This window comes from Pipra filicauda, unplaced genomic scaffold (assembly GCF_003945595.2).
Source record: "Pipra filicauda isolate LSUMZ 115617 unplaced genomic scaffold, ASM394559v2 scaffold667_size348046_pilon, whole genome shotgun sequence".
NCBI classification, from domain to species: Eukaryota; Metazoa; Chordata; class Aves; order Passeriformes; family Pipridae; genus Pipra; species Pipra filicauda.
In genome coordinates, this window is record NW_024104828.1 from 8,025 (window position 1) to 27,806 (window position 19,782).

A 19,782-nucleotide genomic window follows, 5' to 3' on the forward strand; every position below is an offset into this window, starting at 1 on the left:
CCCCGGGTCCCCTCAGCCATGGGGTGGGAGGTGACAGCCCCGGGTCCCCTCAGCCATGGGGTGGGAGGTGACAGCCCCTGCTCCCCTCAGCCATGGGGTGGGAGGTGACAGCCCCTGGTCCCCTCAGCCATGGGGTGGGAGGTGACAGCCCCGGGTCCCCTCAGCCATGGGGTGGGAGGTGACAGCCCCGGGTCCCCTCAGCCGCGCAGGGGTGACATCCCCCCGGCCCCGTGGCAGTGCCACCCCCGCGGCCGTGCCGCCGCCGCCGCCACACGGCGGTCCCGGGGGCCCGCGGGGCGGTGACAGCCCCGGTGGTGGCGGCGGCGGAGGCGGCGCCAGGCCCGGCGGGCGCGGAGCGGAGCCCGCGGCTCCCGGTCCCCGCCGCTCCTGCGCCTTCGAAGGCGGCGGCCCCGCCGTTCCAGCGCAGCGCGGGCCCGGCGGCGGCTCCCGGAGATGGCGGAGTCCGGCGGGGCCGAGTTCGGCGCGGAGCGGCCGAGCAGGTGAGCGGGGCCGGCGCGGCCTAGGCCGGGCAGCGGGGCCGCGGAGCGGGGCCGGGCCGGGCCGCGGGGCTCCGCCGGCCCCCGGGCTCTTGGAACCGCTCCGCCGGGGGTCGGGGATTCTCCTGAGCGGGGCCCGCGGGGAAGGGAACGGCCGCGATGAGCCAGCGGCGCTGCTCCTCGTGGCGGGTGTGCGAGGAGGGAGGCTGAGGGTTGGGGGAGGCTCAAAAACGTGAGATAGCGTGAATAGGTTCACCCACCCTGGGGATCCCACCCGGTGAATCTCACCCTCAGAATCCCACCCTCTGAATCCCACCCGGTGAATCTCACCCTCAGAATCCCACCCTGGGACAGACCCCCCCCGGCTCTGCCGAGCCACCAGCTCTGTGGGTTTGTAGAGGCACCAGGTGTGCGAGTTGCAGACACACCGAGTTTTTGGGGTTTCAGGCCCGTTTTGGGGCCCCCCTCCCCATCCCCTCCGGTGTCCCCTCCCCAGCCTGCAGATGCCCCCACTCCTGGTCCCTGGGTTTGGTCCTCACGGGGTCACTCAGCCTTTGAAGGTGACACAGAGCAGGTGGTGCCTGTTGGGGTGATGTGACACCTGTGAGGGTGACGTGATACCTATCACCCCATGGTACCTGTCGGGGTGATGTGGTACCTGTCACCCTGTGGTACCTGTCGGGGTGATGTGGTACCTGCTGGGGTGATGCAGAGGGTGTTGTAGGTGGTACCTGCTCACCGAGGAGTTTCTGTCCCCGGGGTGTTCCCATCTGTGGCCATCCCAAGTCCCTGTGGACACTGTTCAGGGAGTGGTGCTGTCCATCTCAGGGATGTTACTCTCTCACTGTCAGTCTGTCACTTCGCTTCAGAGCATCGTTTCTCCTCAGCTTCCCTCAGCGTTGGCTCCTGAAATAACCACCCATGTGGAGGGGAAGCTCTCACACTCATTGTTCAGCTCTCTCAGAATTCTCACCTTAGAGATACATCCCAATTTTTTTTCTCCTAATGACCACCTGTGGCCCATGAAGCTCCAGGCTGCGTCACCTGTGGCATCTCATTTTATCCCTCTGCACCTCCTTTTCCTCCCTCTAAGGCAGGAACTCCGGCACTTCTCTCACCCAGGTGTTGGTAGCACTCGGGAGTTCTCAGTGCCGGGTGTGCAGCGCTGAGAAATGGAAGTAATTTGTTTCAGGGCTGTGATAAATCACCCAGGCTGAAGCTGCAGCAGTTTTTATTCCCCGAGCTGGAGCTCCCTCGTGTTCTCTATCGCCGTGTGTTTATTTTCTTTGTTAATTTTAAAAGTAAAGCCCGTTGAAATTTGGATCCTGCTTCTTGTTGGTTGGTAGCCTCCTGATTTAGAGATGGATTTATTGGGGAGTACAGGGAGAAACCCGATGGGGGCTGTTGGATGTGCTGCACTGTCTCTAGAGAGCACCAGGAGGATTTCAAGGGCATTCCCTGTCGGCAGTGATTCCTTGTTAGGTGCTTCCACTTGTGACTTTTTGACACTTACTGAGTATTTACTCTCTAAGGCAAGAGGACAGAGCCCTCTCCCGCTGTTGCACACATGCCATTTCGGTGGTGCACTGTAATTCCAACAGCATGGGGCAGAATTTCCATCTTTGGAATTCCCACCGCGTGGCTGCTGCGGGTTACCCGGGAGGGAGCACGTGGCTGCCCCAGAGCAGGAAAATTAACTTCTCTGCTGGGATCCTGCTCCTTCATTCAATAAGGAACAGACCGTGGGAGCTGGGGACAAAAGGCTCTCCGATGGCATCAGATAAGGCCATTCCTGGGCATTGAAAAACAAATGGCCCCAATCTTCTATTTTGAAATAAACTTGGGTTTTGTTTTTTTTTTTTTTTTTCCTTTCTTCCTCCTTGGGTAGAATTTCATGAGTTACAAAATGGGTTGCATATTTTACTCCCAGCCCTCTTTATCACGTAGAGGGAGAGTTCCAAGCTTGCAGAATTCACTCAGTGGTGGTGCTGCTCCTGGGGATGTGATTTGGGATCGGGGAGAGGAAACAGTGGAACCCATCGGGACCCTCGGCAGGAGAAGCTGCTGTGCCTGAGACAACAAGGAACGTTGCTGCAATGTTGGTGAGGTGGGGTTGTGCAAAGCAGGGTGGCAAAAATCTTGGAAAAACACCATCCCGGATGCTGGATGTGCAGGCCTTTATGTGGGAATTAATTGAGGTGTCCAGACAAACTGATGAAGAGATAATTGGGAATAATCCCTTCAAGGAAGGAAGGCAGCCAGGTTGTATAAACACTTTTCACAAACCTCCCAAAAAATTGTGTTTGCTGTCAAACCCAGGATGAATGGACAAGGGAGACCTGCATGTCTTCCTTATCATAAAGTCCATATGTCTGGGTTCACATCAAGGGAACGTGGACCTGAACTTCCCAAACCTGATTCCTTCTGAGAAAGCGGTGGGAAGGAGAGAAATGTGCAGGAGGATGGAGTAAAACCACATGGGGGGGAGTGTAAGGGCTGGGAGTCTGCCTTGCTCTCGTGTTCCTGTCATCTCCTACAAGCTTCAGCCTTCAATCAGACTCGGTATTTTTTTCCCCCTTCTGGAGCTGAAGTTGAGCTTTGTGGGGTTTCCATGATCCATACTCTGCCACATGGCAAGTCTCAAACAGATTTAGTCGTTGGATCTGGTAGACGTGGTGTAAATGTTTACGCTCTGATTGAATCGCTGCAAAAATAACTCGCTGCTTTTGCTTTTGCAACGCTGGGAGAGTCCTGAGCTGGAGGTTTTATTTTAGAGCGAAAGTGAACTCAGGTGATGCTTTAAAGGTTCCTGCCCTACCCCCAAGTGTTGTGTAGCTTCGTAAGGGGTGGTGGTTAAAGTGGCTTTCCCAGTTTCTGGTTTACGTGGCAGGTAAATGCTGAAGTTGCAGAGGAATGGGGGGACATTTAATTAAAGCTGTTGCTGCTCTTCTGGTGGCCTTGGGGTGACTCTGCTCAGGGGAGGGCGGCACAAAGCCTGTGCAGAAAGGAGCTGCCCCGGGATCTGGGGAACATAATGATGTCAGGATGGGTGTAAACCTGTCAGAAGGTGAGTGCAGAGGATTCAGAGGAGCAGGCTGTGGACAGATTTGATCCTGGGAGGATTCCTGAGCTGGAACTGGTGTTGCCACGCCAAGGGCCGGGGCGCTCGGCTCCCAGCTGCTGGAAAACACCATTTCCTTCCTTGGCATGGGAGGGGTGGTGGGTTTGCCGCTGTCCTCTGCCGTTTCATCACTTCATGTTGCTCTTGCCCGACTTCCCTGGCTGCTCCCAGGCAATAATCCGGAGGGTGGAGGTGCAGGGAGAGGGGAGGTGTCCGCGCATCGCTGCTCGCCGGAGCACCTACTCTGCGAGTAACAACTCCTGTTTTATTGCAACACTGCCCAGACCGAGCAATTGGGTGCCACAGAGACAGGCAGAGGCAGACGCTGCTCCCAGGACCTCCTAGTCCGAGCCTGAGGTTTTCCCGAGCTCTTCCAAAGGTGTGGAGCGAAGGGCCTGGGGCGGTTGTGCGGGAGAAGGTCGGGGGGGGTGGTGGTTTTCTCGGTGTGGGGAACTTTGTGCCCGGCTGGAGCTGCTGGCAGAGCTCAAACGGGGCCGTCCCCGGTGGGAAGGTGACACAGGAGCCAAGACAGGCCCCGCTGGATTTTTGGATGGACGCGCCCACGATCAGCTTTGCTTTGCTCCCAAAGGTGGAGCCGTGCTGGAGGGGTGGAGGGAAGAGCAGGGCGGTATCCAGGAGGCCAGCAGTGCCTGTGCGTGGCCCGGGTGACACTTTTGGGGTGGCCTTGGTGGCTCTGCTGTGCTTCCCAACACCACTAGGTGCCTCCCGGCCTTTGCGGTGCCGGGAGAGGCGCGGGGATGGCGCAGGGAGCGCCCGCCGAGCCCTCGGGCTGCTCCCACAACCCCGGCGCTGGGTCACCAAAGGGTGACTCTGCTCTTTGGGTCACCAAAGGGTGACTCTGGTCTTCGGGTCGCTTTTGAGGCACATTTTGCTTTTCGCTGAGCTGGGGCCTGGCAGGGTTTGACTGTCAGGTGGGCAAACGTGGAGCTGTGGAAGGCAGCGCTGCCAGGGGAGTATCGAGTGCGTAAGGAGCCTCTGCTTAGGGGTGGGCAGGGACAAACAGGCACATTTAGGTGGTGTAAACCCCCCCCGTCCTTCTGGGGGTCCCTGCGTGCCTGGCTGAGCTGGGGAGCAGCAGCTGATTCTGCTGTCACTCTGCTGTGACACTGCCCGTGCCTGCCAGAGGCATCCATGTGCTTCGGGGGATTTGGATATTTGCTCCGTTCGTTCCTGGCTCACAGGGATTAGGCTTTGGGGCTGACAGGAGTATAATCACGGTCAAGTTTGGGGGGTGGGGAGTATCCTGCCATCCTCGGTCGCTGTGAGGAGGGCAGGCTGAGGGTGTGGCAGGGCAGGGTGTTGGCAGTGACAGGGGTGTCACCGGCGCCTGCTCCACGCTCACTCGGAGCTCACAGGAGGTTTAGGGCAGGACTGAGGAGAATCCCTGTGCAGGACAGGGTCCTCTGTGGTAGCTCTGGAGATGGGTGGAGAGAAGAGAAATGGCAAACCCTGTTGAATGTGATGTTTTGTGCCCCTCCAAGCCCCTGGTGCTGCTGGTGCCCTCACCTGAGAGTTCTTTTTGGGTGGCGAACGACCAGCCCCAAACTGCTTTTCCCCAGCATAAAGATGACCACAGACTCTGTCTCTGCCACAGAAGCAGTTTAAAAATCTTATTCTGTTTTTTTTAATGCTGGTTTTTGCCCCCCTCCTGCACAATCTGTCCTGGGTACAGCACGTCCTGCCCAGTCCCTCACGTTGAAGCTCCGGGAGGTGGCACGGAGTTTAATGTGTTCACATCTTTCACCCTCAGCTTTTTTTCTTTTTTTTTGTTGCTCCAACAGCTCTGCTTTACCAGGCCAGCCAGCTTTTTGACAGCCATCCAGTTTTATTAGTGCAAAACCCAAAAATCCCACCTCCTTTGGCTTGCAAACAACCTACTGATTGATGCCTGGGAGCAGAATATATTCATGTGTGTGTGTGTGTGTGTGTGTGTGTGTGTGTCTGCTGGGCCCTGTGCGAGTCCAGCTCTGAAAGGAAAGGAAAAACCTAGATTTGAAAATGTCTGGGGCTTCTAAGGGTGTTAAAAAAAAAAAATAACATTTGAAAAATAAATAAATTGAAAAGCCTCTTGCTACAACTCGCTGCCTTTCCCTTTGGGCTGCAGGGTTTCCTTGGCTCCAGCTTGGGAGGGAATCAGAGTCAGAAAGCACTTTCAAAAGAACCAGGTACCTCCTGACATCTCGAAGTGCTGTTTTCAGGCCCTGAAATGCAAACTACAAAAAGCTCAGTCTGTTGGGCTTTGCCATTTTCCTTTTCTAAATAGAGAACGTTACTCGTTCCCCCCTCGCAAAACGTGAAGTTTCCTTAAAATTCAGAGACTGGAGACTTTTCAAACTTTTATTATTATTCTTCGACTCGAGGCGTTTTCCAGAAGACCATTATTTCCACACAGAGTGTTGCTCCTTCTGAAGCTCAGGCCCATTTATAATCCCTTTATTTGAGCGCTCCAAATTGCCACTTTTAAACAGCAATATTAGTCTCGGGCTTTTCTACTTGTATTTATTGCTTGGATGAAAGAGGTGGTGTCAGGAGTGGAAAATGAGTGGAGGCAGAGGAGAGAAACAGGAGAAATTAAGGGAAGGAGGTGGAAAAGGGAACAAAGAAATCGATTAAATGCCTTTTTTTTCTCGTGCATCTTTCCCCAGGATGATTCTGTTTCTCTGGGAAACATCCCCCTTCGTCGGGTGTGTTAATATTTAATTAGTTGCTGATCATTAAGTGCTTACTGTGGTTGCTAATTTGGACAGGGAAGTGCTGGGAAATGCTGTGGCTGATGGGTGCTGGTGACAGTCTTGCTGCTGGGAGCAGAAGTAGGTTAACAGGGCAGGTATTTTTGTGCCTCAGGGCCTGGCAGCACCTTGTCTTCCTTGCCCCTAAACTTCCAGGAAACCTCTGGATGCCTCTTTTTAGGGGTGGGGGGGTGCAAAGGCCATGGGAGCGTCCAAAAGTCCCACTAAGAGTCTCAAATCTGCAGTGAAGGGATCAGCCTCTCTGCCCTAACGTCACATTTGTTAGTGTGAAGTGCTGAAAACTCATTTTCATCCTTTGGGCATGTGATATAAAGCCTCAGGCTCTGAAATATTACAGTCACCATGGCTACCAGTGACTTATCTGAGGGAGTTTGACTTTTGTTTTGATTTTAAGTGTCTTAATTGTAGTTTAAAAATCAGAATCTAAATGCGTTTTTTTTTTTTTACTTAGGCATGAAACTAAAGGCATTAAATGATTTGCATTATTAAAATATCTATAATGCTGCCTGTCAAAGGTTCTTAGAGAGGGTCCTTAATATTCATACTTCACGTTCTAAATAAAGTTGCTCTCCAGCTTTGTGGTGGTTCTGCTTCTCTCACCACCAAAAAAAAAATTCCTTGCAGGTGCCTCGGTGGCTATTTTGCAATAATCCCAAAGCTTTTTGTTCAGCCATGGAAAAGCTGTGCCATTCCATACCCTGCTGGATGTGAACACACACACAAATATTCTGCTGGTTTTCCTCCTTCCTGTGTTGTCCCCCGGCCGTTCCCCGTCGGGGTCCCACCTCTGGAACTCGTGTTTATGGGAAGAGTTCGGGCTCTTGGAAGTTTGCCCTGCTCGGGAATGCTGCCAACCCCCCTCCAGTTTGGCCTGGATGAAAAATGACCGAGCACCACCTGCCCCCAAAAAGGGGGGAAGACATGGGGATGTTGAACTGGGACTGGAGAGCACCAAACTACCCCTCCTTGCAAGGAGAACCACAAGAAGGGGAAGGACACGACCAGACAGTCGAGCAGCCGGAGAGATTTTTTTTTTCCCCCCTCCTTAATTCAATCGCTGAAATGTTACAATCTGTCCTGCTCTAATTCTCTCCACTTTTGTGTGCAGCGGTTGCAAACGCTGCTGAAATATGAACTCGTGCCTGGTTAAAGCCTTTAATTCCAGCTTTGATGTTTTTAATCATCGGCGCAGATTTGGTAAAAAAAATGATTCATTAGCTCCGAGCGCATCCCGGGTCCCACGTGACGCCGCGGGGAACGCAGGAGGTTCCTTGGGGTGTTCTCTGGGCCTGGGCTGGGTCCTGAAGTGTGGCCCTTCAAATCTCCCAGCCCCTCAGCTCCAGAGGCCTCTTGGGTGCCCAGAAGCCTTCCTGGTCAGAAGTGGAGCAGTCCTTGCCCAGAGAGCTGCCTGTGGTCAGCGTGCTCGGGGCGAGGGCGAGCGCGGGGCGAGCTCCTGCCCTGGGTGCAGCAGCAGGAGGATTTCAGGGCTTGTTTGCCTTCCCTGCCTGCTGTCTGGCTGCAACCACTCCCTTAACCCTTGCTGGAACATCTCCAGTGCTGGGGTTGGGGTTCTGGGTTGCTTTTCCCCCCAGCACCCCATGCTGAGCTCTATCCTGCAGTGACCGGAGAGGATTGAAAGCAATCTGGCTTCAGAGCAGCGGCTTGGAGGCAAATCCTCAATCCCATTACTTGTTCCCTGGCAGTCCCTGTGTGGAACTGGGGTACCAGGGATGTTACCAGAGCCTCTGAGGCTGCTGCCCAAAAGGCATCACCTTGGGAATCAATATACCTGTTGAATTCCAGCTGCCTTGTGTGCCATGGCTGCAGTTACACGGATATAAAGATCCCTTTCACTGCTGCAGCTACTTCCACGTGGAAAGTGGGATTTCTGTTCCTGCAGAGCCACCTTTATACCAACATACTCGTGTCAGAGGCCCCAGTCATGTAAACACGTTGGGATCTCCGGGAGGCCCCTGGGACCTTGATGTGGGTGTGATTTTTATTTTTTTTTTTTATTTTTATTTTTTTTTTGGTGGTTTACATTTTTCCAACGGATGAATTTGGGAGCAGCACACGCTTGACCCCGCTCCAAGCTGGCTGTGCTGAGGCCCTGCTGAAGGATGCTCTGGCCACAGAAAAACCCCCGTGGCAGGGGAAGGACCTCCACTCGAGGACAAAGACGCCCGACCAAGGAAAATTCCAGAGGCTCTCCAGCCCTGCCTCCCTGGGAAAGGGAAGCGGAATAAACACTTTTCTCGCTGGTGTGTGATGAAAGGCTTTTATCTCCGAGGGGAGGAGGAGATGCAACTCTTCCCAAGTTTTGTCTGCAGGGCTGTTCCTGCTCTAACAAGCTGTGAAGCAACAAGTCCAGGGGCCTGGTGAGGTCCGGGCTGGGACAGGGGCAGCCTCACAGAGGCACGTTCAAGGCTTCCTTTTGGTTTTTGTTGGGTTTTTTTTTTCACTCTCTGACATCCAACTGCTGCTCCCCTTCTCCCTCCGTGCAGCAGTGGGAGCCAAGGCTGGGGATCCACACGCTCCTGCCCTGCCCTGCCCGTGTCCAGCCGAGCCTGCTCTTATCACAAATCCCTTTTTTCTCCCCGCAGTGCAAACACTGCTCCTTGCTGTTCTCTCACCTCTCCTCCTCCCTCTTTGTTTTCTGTAAATCCCTCACTCTGTTTCTCTCGTGCTTCGTGGGGTTTTTGTTTTGTTTCCAGCTTGTGTTGTTCATCTTAAAATCTCTTTTTTTTTTTCTATTTTTTTTAATCCAGGCTGAAGAAAACTGAGCATTATCAATGCTTCTCTTTTGGTTTCCTTTTTCCCCCCCTTCAGAGTGTTGTGTAATCATCGGATCCTTTTATTCTGTATCTGTAAATAGACAAAGGAACTTGTACAGGGAGTTTTTCCTGGAGTAGCTGTTCACAGTTACCTATTGAAATGAATCTCACATGCAAACACGTTTATTCCACGCAGATGTACCAACCCACCCCTCCTTTACTTCAAACTTGCACTCTGGTCGTTCACAATGCCTGTAAAAGTTAATTGAGGAAGAGGATAAAGGGGAATATTTGTGCAGGTAAAGCTTGTGGTTTGTACCCATGCTGGGAGGGCTGTGGATCCAGTGACAGCATTCCTGGAGGGATGAAACCCTAAGGCTGGGAAAAGGAATATCTGAAGCCAGCATAAAAACAAGCACTGAAGGGAATTCCCAGGAGAGGACTTTTGCAGGAGGTGGAGTCTGATGAAGTTCCAGTGGACTCGGGACCTGCCATTCCCGGATGAATCCCCGGATCTGTCTGGGTGGATCTCACCTGCCCAACCTGGAGCAGAGCGGGTTTGCTCCGTGTCTGGTGCTCTGTGTCCAGAGGGAACATCATTTCCTTGCTGGTGGTGGATGTTTCCTCCTTTCACCTGCAGAGGATCAAAGTTCCAGGCAGGAGAGTGAGAGGAGTTTGACACGATGCGGATCCGCTCCCTCCAAGCTCTTCCCTCTTCCTCCATGGGAAGAGCCCGAGTGGACAGACAATTCTTGGCTCACAGAGTATGGATAAAGGTCTTGTCAACAACTGCTTTTTTGCTAATCCTTTTTATTCCAGCAAGGAATACTCCACGCTCTGATCCAGGACTCTTTAGCACACTTTGATTTTAGGGGAGGGATTTCGGACCTGTGCTACCAGAAGCGCAGCTGACCATTATCAGCCATCCCAGCAGGAACTCGGATGGATTCTGAGGCACATTCCCAAGCCTGAGGAGTTGGAACCAGCCTGCCAAGGTTTGCTCTCTGCATCCCAGCGAGCTCCAGAGCCGCTGCAGGCGCAGAGCGCTGCCCTCCCGGCTCTGATGAACATCCCAGATTTCCCCTCGCTCGCCTCTCCTTAAAGCTTCCAGGAAATTGCAGTCCGATAAGTTAGGCAAGGAGCGAGCCCTGTCCATTGTTCCTCATTGTTTGAGGATTGTTTACATCCCCCTTTTTTGTTATCCCATCTCCCTGACTCCTCCCTGACCCCGCCGGGTTTGTTTGGGCCATTGTGCAGTGGCTGTTGCTGTTTTGGTCGGGAGCTCTGAGGGTTGGAGCAGACCCCGGGATTGCACATCCAAACTCTGAGGGAGGGTTGGAGCAGACCCCGGGATTGCACATCCAAACTCTGAGGGAGGGTTGGAGCAGACCCTGGGATTATTTAGCCAAGATCTGAGGGGGGGGTTGGAGCAAAACCGGGATTATGCAGCCGAGCTCTGAGGGAGGGTTGGAGCAGACCCTGGAATTCCACAGCCCCAGCACGCTGCATCCTACTCACTTCTTTGCTTCATTGGTTTATTCCACCTAAATAATAATAATAATAACAATAATACCCTTTAAGTGCAGCCCTGAGTGTGCTCTCCCACCGTGGGTTTGGGAGCAACTCATGCAGCTTTCCAGACTCGGGATAATCTCCCTGGGATTTTTTTATGTCACGTTTCCATAAAGTACCCCTTGGAAGGCAGACACCAAACAGCAGGATGCTTCTGAAAACATAAACCCCATCCTGAACATTGGCCCCTGGGTGTATTTTCTTCCCGGGAGGGAAGACCCTGAAAAGCCCTTCGGAGCTGGATTAAATTTGTGGATGAGTTTGGGATTCCCCCACCTCTGCTGGCGTCGGTTTGGTGGGCTCGGGGAACCTGCAGCTGTTTCTGGAGCTGTTTCCAGAGGAGCACAGAGCATCCAACGGCCTCTTCCACTTGTGCAGGGCTCCTGCTGCCTCCGAACGCGGCGTTCCCACCGACAAGTGCATCTGAGGCCAAGCGGAGCTCGGGGTGATGCTCCGTGTGCTGGGGAACACGTGCGAGAGGCGTTGGGAAAAGCGAGGAAATATTTACGCTGGGAGGGGACTGTTGACAGTGCAGCTCGAGCAGTTGATGTTATTTGCAGCAGCCAGGGCTGTGCAATAGTTTGCTTTTGCTCTTCTCCTGAGGCTCAGGCAGAAGGGAAGGATCAAACCGGGCTGGCAGGGCCGGCCTTGGCCGCGGCAGCAGCTCCAGCAGCTGCAGGAGGGGAAGGTGGTGAGAAGAACAAGCAACTGTGACTCAGTGTCGTGGGTGAAGGCGAGGTCAGGGCGGGCTCAGCGTGGGGACACCGACGTCCCGTGGTGGTTCCGGCCCCAGGGGATGGCTGGGTGGCCCCTGGAGCCCCGTGTGTGCTGCAGGGTCGGGGTGTCAGCAGTGCCAGAGCATCCCTCAAAAATCTGCAAGTCTCTTTAGTGCTGGGAGAAGGGGGCCCAGTGTGAGGTGCTGCTGTCCCGCTGTCCCACGTGTGGCTGCCGGGCTGGGAATTCGCGTCCCGACCGGCTCCCGCTGCGGTGCCTCCCCCAGCACTGGGTAGGTAATGCCACATACTGTTTTCATTTCACACCAGCCTGTCTCTCTTGTTCTGTTTTTAGCATGGCTGACAAGAACAGCACCCTGAAATGCACGTTCTCTGCTCCTGGCCACAGCACCACTCTGCTGCAGGGACTGGCCTCGCTCCGAGCTCAGGCTCAGCTGCTTGATGTCATCCTCACTATAAATAATGAAGTGTTTCAGGTTCATAAAGTTGTCTTGGCTGCCTGCAGTGACTATTTCAGGTGAGAATCTGATAGGGAAGCAGGCATTTGTACGTTTCCCGTTGGTTTGCTGTTTCCCCGTCCTCCCCCACCCCGACCTTCCCAAAAATCCCGCCCCACAGAACCAGGTTTGGTTTGCCCCAGGGATTCCCTGCAGGCAGGTAGAGGTTCAGGATCAGTCCCTCTGCACACAGATGAGGTTTGCTCAACTACAGCTGCTGGGCCAAGGCACAAGTTCAAGGCCAGGTCTTGAACCCACCTGGGCAGATGTCGGAGGTGTTTTGTCCTGGAGCTACTTGAGCTGACTGGGAAGTGAGGGCTCCAAAATTACTCAGCTCTTGGAGTGAGATGCCCACTGTAAACACACTCCTGTTCTCTTTAACCACCACTGATGTGTCTGCAGTGCTTGGGGCTCTGGGAGCACCAAGGAGTGGGTGTGACCTCCCCAGGAGATCCGGGAGCGTCGTCCCAGCTCGTGTGGGTTGAAAACTGAAGCCCTGAGATGAGTTTTTGCAGCCAAATTCATGCAGAGTGAGCCAACTGCAGAGCAGGGAATTCACTCCTAAGTGAAAATACATATTTATCCATCTTGCCTCTGTCACAGAATCATGGAATCACTGAGGTTGGAAAAGACCTCCAAGATCACAGAGTCCCCCCTGTGCCCGACCCCCACCTTGTCCCCCAGCCCGGAGCACTGAGTGCCACATCCAGGGGTTCCTTGAACACTTCCAGGGATGGGGACTCCACCACCTCCCTGGGCAGCCCCTTCCAGTGCCTGAGCACCTTTTCCATGGAGAAATCCCTCCTGATATCCAGCCTGACCCTCCCCTGGCACAGCTGGAGGCCGTTTCCCTTTGTCCTGTCCCTTGTTCCCTGGGAGTAGAGCCCGAACCCCCCCAGCTCCCCCCTCCTGTCAGGGAGCTGCAGAGCCAGAAGGTCCCCCCTGAGCCTCCTTTTCTCCAGGCTGAGCCCCCCCAGCTCCCTCAGCCCCTCCTCACATGCCTCTCTCTGTCAGGCTCTTTTGTAATGTCTCTGTGGCTCAGGATGACTTGGAATTGGGGATCCTTTTGGGCAGCACCAGGAGCAGGGTGAAGTGAGGGACGTGCTGGAGGCACTGGGGGAAGGCTCAGAACCCCAGAGGGCTCGAGCTGGGTGTTGTTCCAGGCAGCAGGAGGGGTGGACAAGGGCTGTCCAACGGGGTTTGCAGCCCCGTGACACGCAGGTCCCTTCCAACCCCTTGACCTGTAGGAACCTTCCAGACTGGTTTGCTGAGCAGGTAAACAAGAGCAAGGGACTTCCCTGTCCCTTGACACTTCTCTGGTATCCCTTTGTCCATCTCCTTAGCTCCTCTGATGGCGTCTGTCTTGTGTTCACACCCATTTTCTGGGCAGTTCCCTTTGGGAACATAAACCTCCCGAGCTTTTCTCTCTCCCCAAACGAGGACCACAATTAATCCTGGAGCTGCTCTCCCCCCTCCCAGATGCCACTGGCACTGTTTTATTCCTCCCTGCTGGGTGCAGGGCCGCTGCCAAGGTGTTTTCACTCTAAACTATGACTGCTGAGCAGGTTCCTTGTTGTAACTTCTGCGGTGCCGAGGAAGGTTGTCCTGGGGAACGACGGGCAGAATAATCCAGCCTTTGAAAACACTCCCGTTTTCCTGCAGGAAGGGGGAGGGAAAGCGGAGTGAAACCGAGCCATTTATATAATCAGCATTTTAGAACCATAACTTTTGAAGGGTGTTGCATTCTAGTGGATGGTTTTGTCTTCAGCGTGGCAACAACAACAACAACAACTCTCTCCTCTCCTCGTGCACGTTCAGCTCACGCACGTGTGTCCGTGTGTCCTCCGGGGCGAGGGATCGGGGCCGGGACGTGGGAGACGGAGGGATTTGAAGGGAATGCTCTCATCCTGCTGCACAGGCAAATAATTGGGAACAGGATTCCCGGTCACTCGGTTACAGAAAAGCTGATTTCGTGTGCAGATATTTCCTCATTGAGGTCATTTAGGATTTCTCGGGTTTGTGCTGGACAGGTTTTCCAGCCTGGTTTGGACGGGAAACTTGGAACTCCTGTCTTTTGACAGCGTTCCCGAGATATTCCTTTATTCCTGTGTTGATGCAGGGTCTGTTCAGCATTTTTTCTGCCTGACTTGCACCTTGGAGCCGGTGCAGCTCCCGAGGCGGCTCTGATGACACCACGGATTTACCTTTCCAGCGGAAAAGGTGGAAAAACCGGTCCAAAATGTGCAGTTTTAAGGTCTTTTGTAGGACGTGGCCTTGCTGTGCAGCAGCAGGGACCGGGGTCACCCCATGGCCCAGCTCCTCCTGCCCTGACTCTGCCTTCCCCAGAACCCCCTTGTTGGATATTCCAGGGTGCAAACCTTTGCCCCTGAGCCCCCCCATACCTAACAGAACCTGCTGAAACGGGATGGAAATGGCTGAAACCCCCCCCTCGATGTGCAGCTACACCCCCATCACACCCCCAGCCCCCCGGCCCCGGGAGCTGCGGCTCTGCCAGGGCGGTTCAGGGAGGCGTGGGCGCAGTCCTTGGCGTGGAATGTGCTTCCTGTGGAATTTAGAAGCCTCCCAAGGAGGTGATCCAGGGCCTAATCTCTGCAGTGGCCTGGTCCAGTGGTGTTCCTGCAGCTGTGCTGTAACCAAAGCTCTTCTCTCCCTGTTTTTGTGTGATTCCCTGTCAGCCCCCTGCCGTCGTCCCGCAGCGTGACAGAGCTGCTGGAGGGGCTGCAGCTCCTCCTTTTTAAGGTGTGGGGAAGGAACCTTGGAGGGGAGGCTCTGTTGGGTGGCCAAAGCTGTTTGTAAGACGTGTTGCACCTGCAATATTTAACCCATTCCCTAATTCCCTGCAATATAACAGGATAACGGGTCTGGGCCTCAAGGCTTTGCTGCCAGGGGTCACTGCCCTCCTGACCAGGGGTCTTCCTTGTGCTCACACACCCTGCAGACCTAAACCCTTTAGGATGCACTCCCAGTCTCTGCTGGTGCAGATCCCGTGGGATCCTCTGTTGTTGAATGTCATGGATTCATGATACTCACTCATGTCCTGCTCTGGGAACTCTCCCTCTTCTTGCAGCTTTGTCCTGTGCTCTGCTCCTCCTCCTCCTGCCAGAGGGATTGAAAAACTTCTCTGATAGCTGAATATTCCTCCTTGGTGCACTGCAAGCCTTGCACTGCTAATTTCTCCTGGCTTGTAGAGGTTTAGCCTTGATTTATCCCCCCCTCCCCTTCCTCATCCTCCCTAAAAGAATCAGTGTGTTAAATAAAATAAAATCCCGAAGCGATACATCATTTATTTAAGAGGGTTTTTTTTTTTCCTTTGTGTTCTTGGACCTCCAGGGCAATGTTCACGGGCGGGATGAGAGAGGCCAGCCAGGACGTGATCGAGCTGAAAGGTGTGTCTGCAAAGGGCCTGAAGCACATCATCGACTTCGCCTACAGCGCCGAAGTGACTCTCGATCTCGACTGCATCCAGGACGTGCTGGGAGCCGCCGTCTTCCTCCAGATGGTGCCCGTCGTGGAGCTCTGCGAGGAGTTCCTGAAGTCTGCCATGAGCGTGGAGACGTGCCTCAACATCGGGCAGATGGCCACCACCTTCAGCCTCTCCTCCCTGAAGGAATCCGTGGACGCCTTCACTTTCAGGCACTTCCTGCAGATCTCCGAGGAGGAGGACTTCCTCCACCTGCCCCTGGAGCGCCTGGTGTTCTTCCTGCAGAGCAACAAGCTGAAGAGCTGCAGCGAGATCGACCTGTTCCGCGCCGCCGTGCGCTGGCTGCAGCACGACCCCGCGCGCCGCGCCAGCGCCAGCCGCGTCCTGTGCCACATCCGCTTCCCGCTCATGAAGTCCTCGGAGCTGGTGGACAGCGTGCAGACCCTGGACATCATGGTGGAGGACGTCCTGTGCCGCCAGTACCTGCTGGAGGCCTTCAACTACCAGATCCTGCCCTTCCGGCAGCACGAGATGCAGTCCCCGCGCACGGCCATCCGCTCCGACGTGCTGTCCCTCGTCACCTTCGGCGGGACGCCCTACACGGACAACGACCGCACCGTCAGCGCCAAGGTCTACTGCCTGCCCGACGCGGGCGGCCGCCAGTTCAAGGAGCTCACGGAGATGGAGGTGGGCAGCAGCCACTCCTGCGTGGCCGTGCTGGACAACTTCGTCTACCTGGTGGGCGGGCAGCAGCTGCAGTACCGCAGCGGGGAGGGGGCTGTGGATGTCTCCTACCGCTACGACCCGCACCTCAACCGGTGGCTGCGCATCCAGGCCATGCAGGAGAGCAGGATCCAGTTCCAGCTGAACGTCCTGCGCGGCATGGTGTACGCCACGGGCGGCAGGAACCGCTCGGGGAGCTTGGCCTCCGTGGAGAAGTACTGCCCCAAGGACAACGAGTGGACCTACGTGTGCTCCCTGAAGCGCAGGACGTGGGGCCACGCCGGGGCCACGGCGGGGGACAGGCTGTACATCTCGGGGGGTTACGGGATCTCCGTGGAGGACAAGAAGGCCCTGCACTGCTACGACCCCGCCGCCGACCAGTGGGAGTTCAAGACGCCCATGAACGAGCCCAGGGTGCTGCACGCCATGGTCAGCGCCAACGGCCGCGTTTACGCCCTGGGCGGGCGCATGGACCACGTGGACCGCTGCTTCGACGTGCTGGCCGTGGAGTATTACGTGCCCGAGACCGACCAGTGGACCACGGTGAGCCCCATGCGCGCCGGGCAGTCGGAGGCCGGCTGCTGCCTGCTGGAGAAGAAGATCTACATCGTGGGGGGTTACAACTGGCACCTGAACAACGTCACCAGCATCGTGCAGGTCTACAACACCGAGACCGACGAGTGGGAGAGGGACTTGCACTTCCCGGAGTCCTTCGCCGGGATCGCCTGCGCTCCCGTCATCCTGCCGCAGGCGCCGAGCCAGAGGTGACCGCCGGCCCCGGGCTCCCCTCGTGGTGCCCTTTGCTGCCTGCAAATGGTGTGTTTTTGGGGGAGAGGGGAGGAGAAAACCAGCTCAGGTGCCCCGCTCCGTGGAGTCCCTCCTCCCGTGGGGTCGTGGCGAGCGCGGCCCGGCAGCGGCACTCGCCAGCTGGTCACGCCGAGCAGATGTCACAGCTGGGAAAGGCTCTTCCCTCTCCTCTCCGGGTTTTTTTTTCACTGGGAGGGGGGTGCAGGCTCTTCTCTCCCCTCTCCGGGTTTTTTTCCATCGAGGGGGGGAGCATTTTGCCAAATTTTTCTATTTTTATCGCCGTTCCGCGCTGCAAACGGTGGCGGCTCAGGAGTTCACTCAGCGCTGGGGTCTGTTTCAGACAGATCAGGTGTTTCTTGCTTTTTTGGTTTTTTGTTTTTTGTTTTTTTTTTATTAACAGCTCCCAAAAAAACAAACGAACGAACAAACGGGAAAATCGTTGTGTTCGTTGTGGGTTTTTTTAGCGGACAAAAAAAAAAACCAAACAGCCAAAACCTGTGTAACACGCTGACCTCCAGAAGCAATAAAAGGGACGGTGGGAGCTACAAGAGCTCGGGTGCTTGGACTGTGAAAGCATATTCCCGTTTTTCAAAGGTGACTTTCCCTTTTTTTCCTCCCTGGAAAAAGGGAATACTCAGCCCTGCACACCTCTGGTCTCCGTTGCTTGGATCTCACCCCCTCCTTGCCCCCTCCAGACGCTCTGGTCCAGAAATTCTCCCTCCCTCGGGGCCTGCAGAGTTTGCAGCACTAAAGCCATGTCTGAAAGCTTGATTATGTATAAACAGGCATGATTATCTGGTTTTATACCTGCCAAAAAACTTGGCTTCCCTGGCAATAAGAGCTCTGCAATCGTCCATCTGGGCTGACCCACGGGGCCAAGAGCTCCTGCAGTCCGTGGGTCAGGACCTTCACCTTTCTGCTCTCACCAACACACCCTCAGCCAAACTCTTCCTGCAGCGAAGGAGGTGGGTGCTACTCAGTCATCAGCCTGAAGGTTTTCTTCCTTGCCATGGAAATAAGACACCTGGCACGATAAAATGTTGGAATTCTGAGCAGAACAGGGGTTTGTTGTCGCGGGGGGGGTTTTAAATTCGAGAGATTAATTTTTAAGACGACTCCCGTCATCTTTGCGAAGGACTGTTACTTCCTGAACTTCCCTTTCCTCCAAGCCATCTTTCCTCTTTAATTTGATTAATGAATTGAAAGGTTCTCCTTTTGTCAGGAGTTCTGTTTCAAGGGCTTTGTTTTGTGTCTCTGTCATGTTTGAGTTGGATGCAGGCAGGCTCCCTTTCAGCGAGGCCGTTGCGTTCTGCTGGGAAATAAATCCCGGGCCGTAACCTTTCAGTGGCAACGTGTAATGTCTGCTCTGCTGATGAATCATTGAGAGGTCTGTGTGAAGCATGAGCTCCACACCTTGGAGTCCCTGGAAGAGATTTTTCTGGAATGATGGAGCCGAGGCAGCCCTGGGTAGGACGCGGGGAGGGCACGTGAGCTCGGGGGGAAACTCTGCACTCCAAATTTCGGGTCAAATGATGCATCACTTCATCTGTTCCCGTCTGTTTGCTGGTTTGCCAATAATAAACTGATGAAAAGTCCTTGTTGTTGCTGAAGTCAGTGGGCATTTGGGCTCTCAGGCAGTTAATTCCAGTCCTTTGTTCCTTTGGTCTGGCCGGAAACACGAAGAACGGGCTTGGCAGAGACAAGCAGGCCCTGAGAGGGTGAAATGGAGCTCGAGTCAAGCTTCAAAGTTACAAAATGATGGGGTTTTCTTTTTAATGCTTCCATATGTTCATGAAAACGGTGGCTTTCTCAGCTTGGTAACAAATGCAAGTGTTCCTTGCTTTCCTATTTGCAGAACAAACTTAATCCTCTTACGGGAGCGTCGTTCTGTCGTCGTCGCCTTCCTGCAACGGCTTCGCCCTGAAAGAGAGAGGGGTTGGGTTGGATTTTAGGACAAAATCCTTCCCTGGGAGGCCCTGGCACAGGTTGCCCAGAGAAGCTCTGGCTGCCCCATCCCTGGCAGTGTCCAAGGCCGGGTTGGGCAGGGCTTGGAGCAACCTGAGATAGTGGGAAGTGTCCCTGAGATGGAACCGGATGAACTTTAAGGTCCCTTCTGTCCTTCACCATTCCAGCATTCTGTGATTCTACAGCACTTAAATACTCTCCCCTGTTTTATCTGAATGTTCCCACCAAGAGGATTCCTGAGGCAGCAGCTGGTGCTTTGGGTGTTCTCTCATCCCTGGGTTTTTCAGGATGTGCTTCCCGTGAGCTGCAGCTCATCCCAGCTGGAGAACTGCCTGATGGAACCATCCCTGGCATCTCTTCCCGAGGGAACTGAGCTTTATTCCTCACTCCAGGCTTCTCAGGTACGTGTGTGTGTGTTGGGGGCAAAGGGGGGAAGAGAAGAATCCTTGAAAAAAATACGGAAAAGCGCATTTTCTCTCACTTTTAAGGTTAACCTTGCAAAAATAAATGTAAGCTGAGTGTCCATTCCCGTGGCTTTGCAATGGGAGGACACACAAAGCCCTTCTGGAACTGGATTTAATACACACATGCCTGGGATTCACATCCCTGCTCCCTGGCACTGCAGAGCAGGAGCTGGGAACAGGATCTGGGGATCTCTGGATCTTGGGGCACCGCAGCTCTTTGTTGCTGGGACGTTCTTTTTATAGCAGCGTAAATAATTGTTTTTCACCGAGTCAGCCAGAAATATTCCTGCTGCTCTAAATTTAGCAGGGGCTAAAATATTTGCAGATGGTAAATATTTGGGGTAGTAAATTCGGGTTGACCCCTGGGAAGGCTGGAGCTGTGGCTCTGGGCAAAACCCCTCTCTGTTCCTCTGAC

General features: G+C 54.5%; 1 protein-coding gene across 4 annotated transcripts; it reads left to right on the forward strand.

The window, feature by feature from the left end:
• The first annotated feature begins 365 nt into the window (after positions 1 to 365).
• On the forward strand, positions 366 to 18,533 carry KLHL26 (kelch like family member 26). Of its 4 annotated transcripts, none has more exons than XM_027723334.2 (3): positions 366 to 500; positions 11,804 to 11,986; positions 15,318 to 18,533. In XM_027723334.2, the coding sequence occupies exons 1-3, from the start codon at positions 454 to 456 to the stop codon at positions 16,897 to 16,899; spliced, it is 1,812 nt and encodes a 603-aa protein (XP_027579135.1). In that variant the 5' UTR covers positions 366 to 453; the 3' UTR covers positions 16,900 to 18,533. The 4 variants fall into 4 exon arrangements, with proteins under 4 accessions (XP_027579135.1, XP_027579144.1, XP_027579127.2 ...); XM_027723326.2 differs by lacking the exon at positions 366 to 500 and adding an exon at positions 7,916 to 9,927; XM_039388573.1 differs by lacking the exon at positions 366 to 500 and adding an exon at positions 10,144 to 10,158.
• Positions 18,534 to 19,782: the final 1,249 nt, after the last annotated feature.

Bases quoted from the DNA above. Each gene is read 5' to 3' on its own strand.
- KLHL26 (XM_027723326.2), top strand. From the start codon at position 9,665: ATGAATCCCCGGATCTGTCTGGGTGGATCTCACCTGCCCAACCTGGAG. The intron at 9,928-11,803 runs GTATGGATAAAG...TTCTGTTTTTAG, and splicing joins GACAATTCTTGGCTCACAGA to CATGGCTGACAAGAACAGCA. The intron at 11,987-15,317 runs GTGAGAATCTGA...TTGGACCTCCAG, and splicing joins GCCTGCAGTGACTATTTCAG to GGCAATGTTCACGGGCGGGA.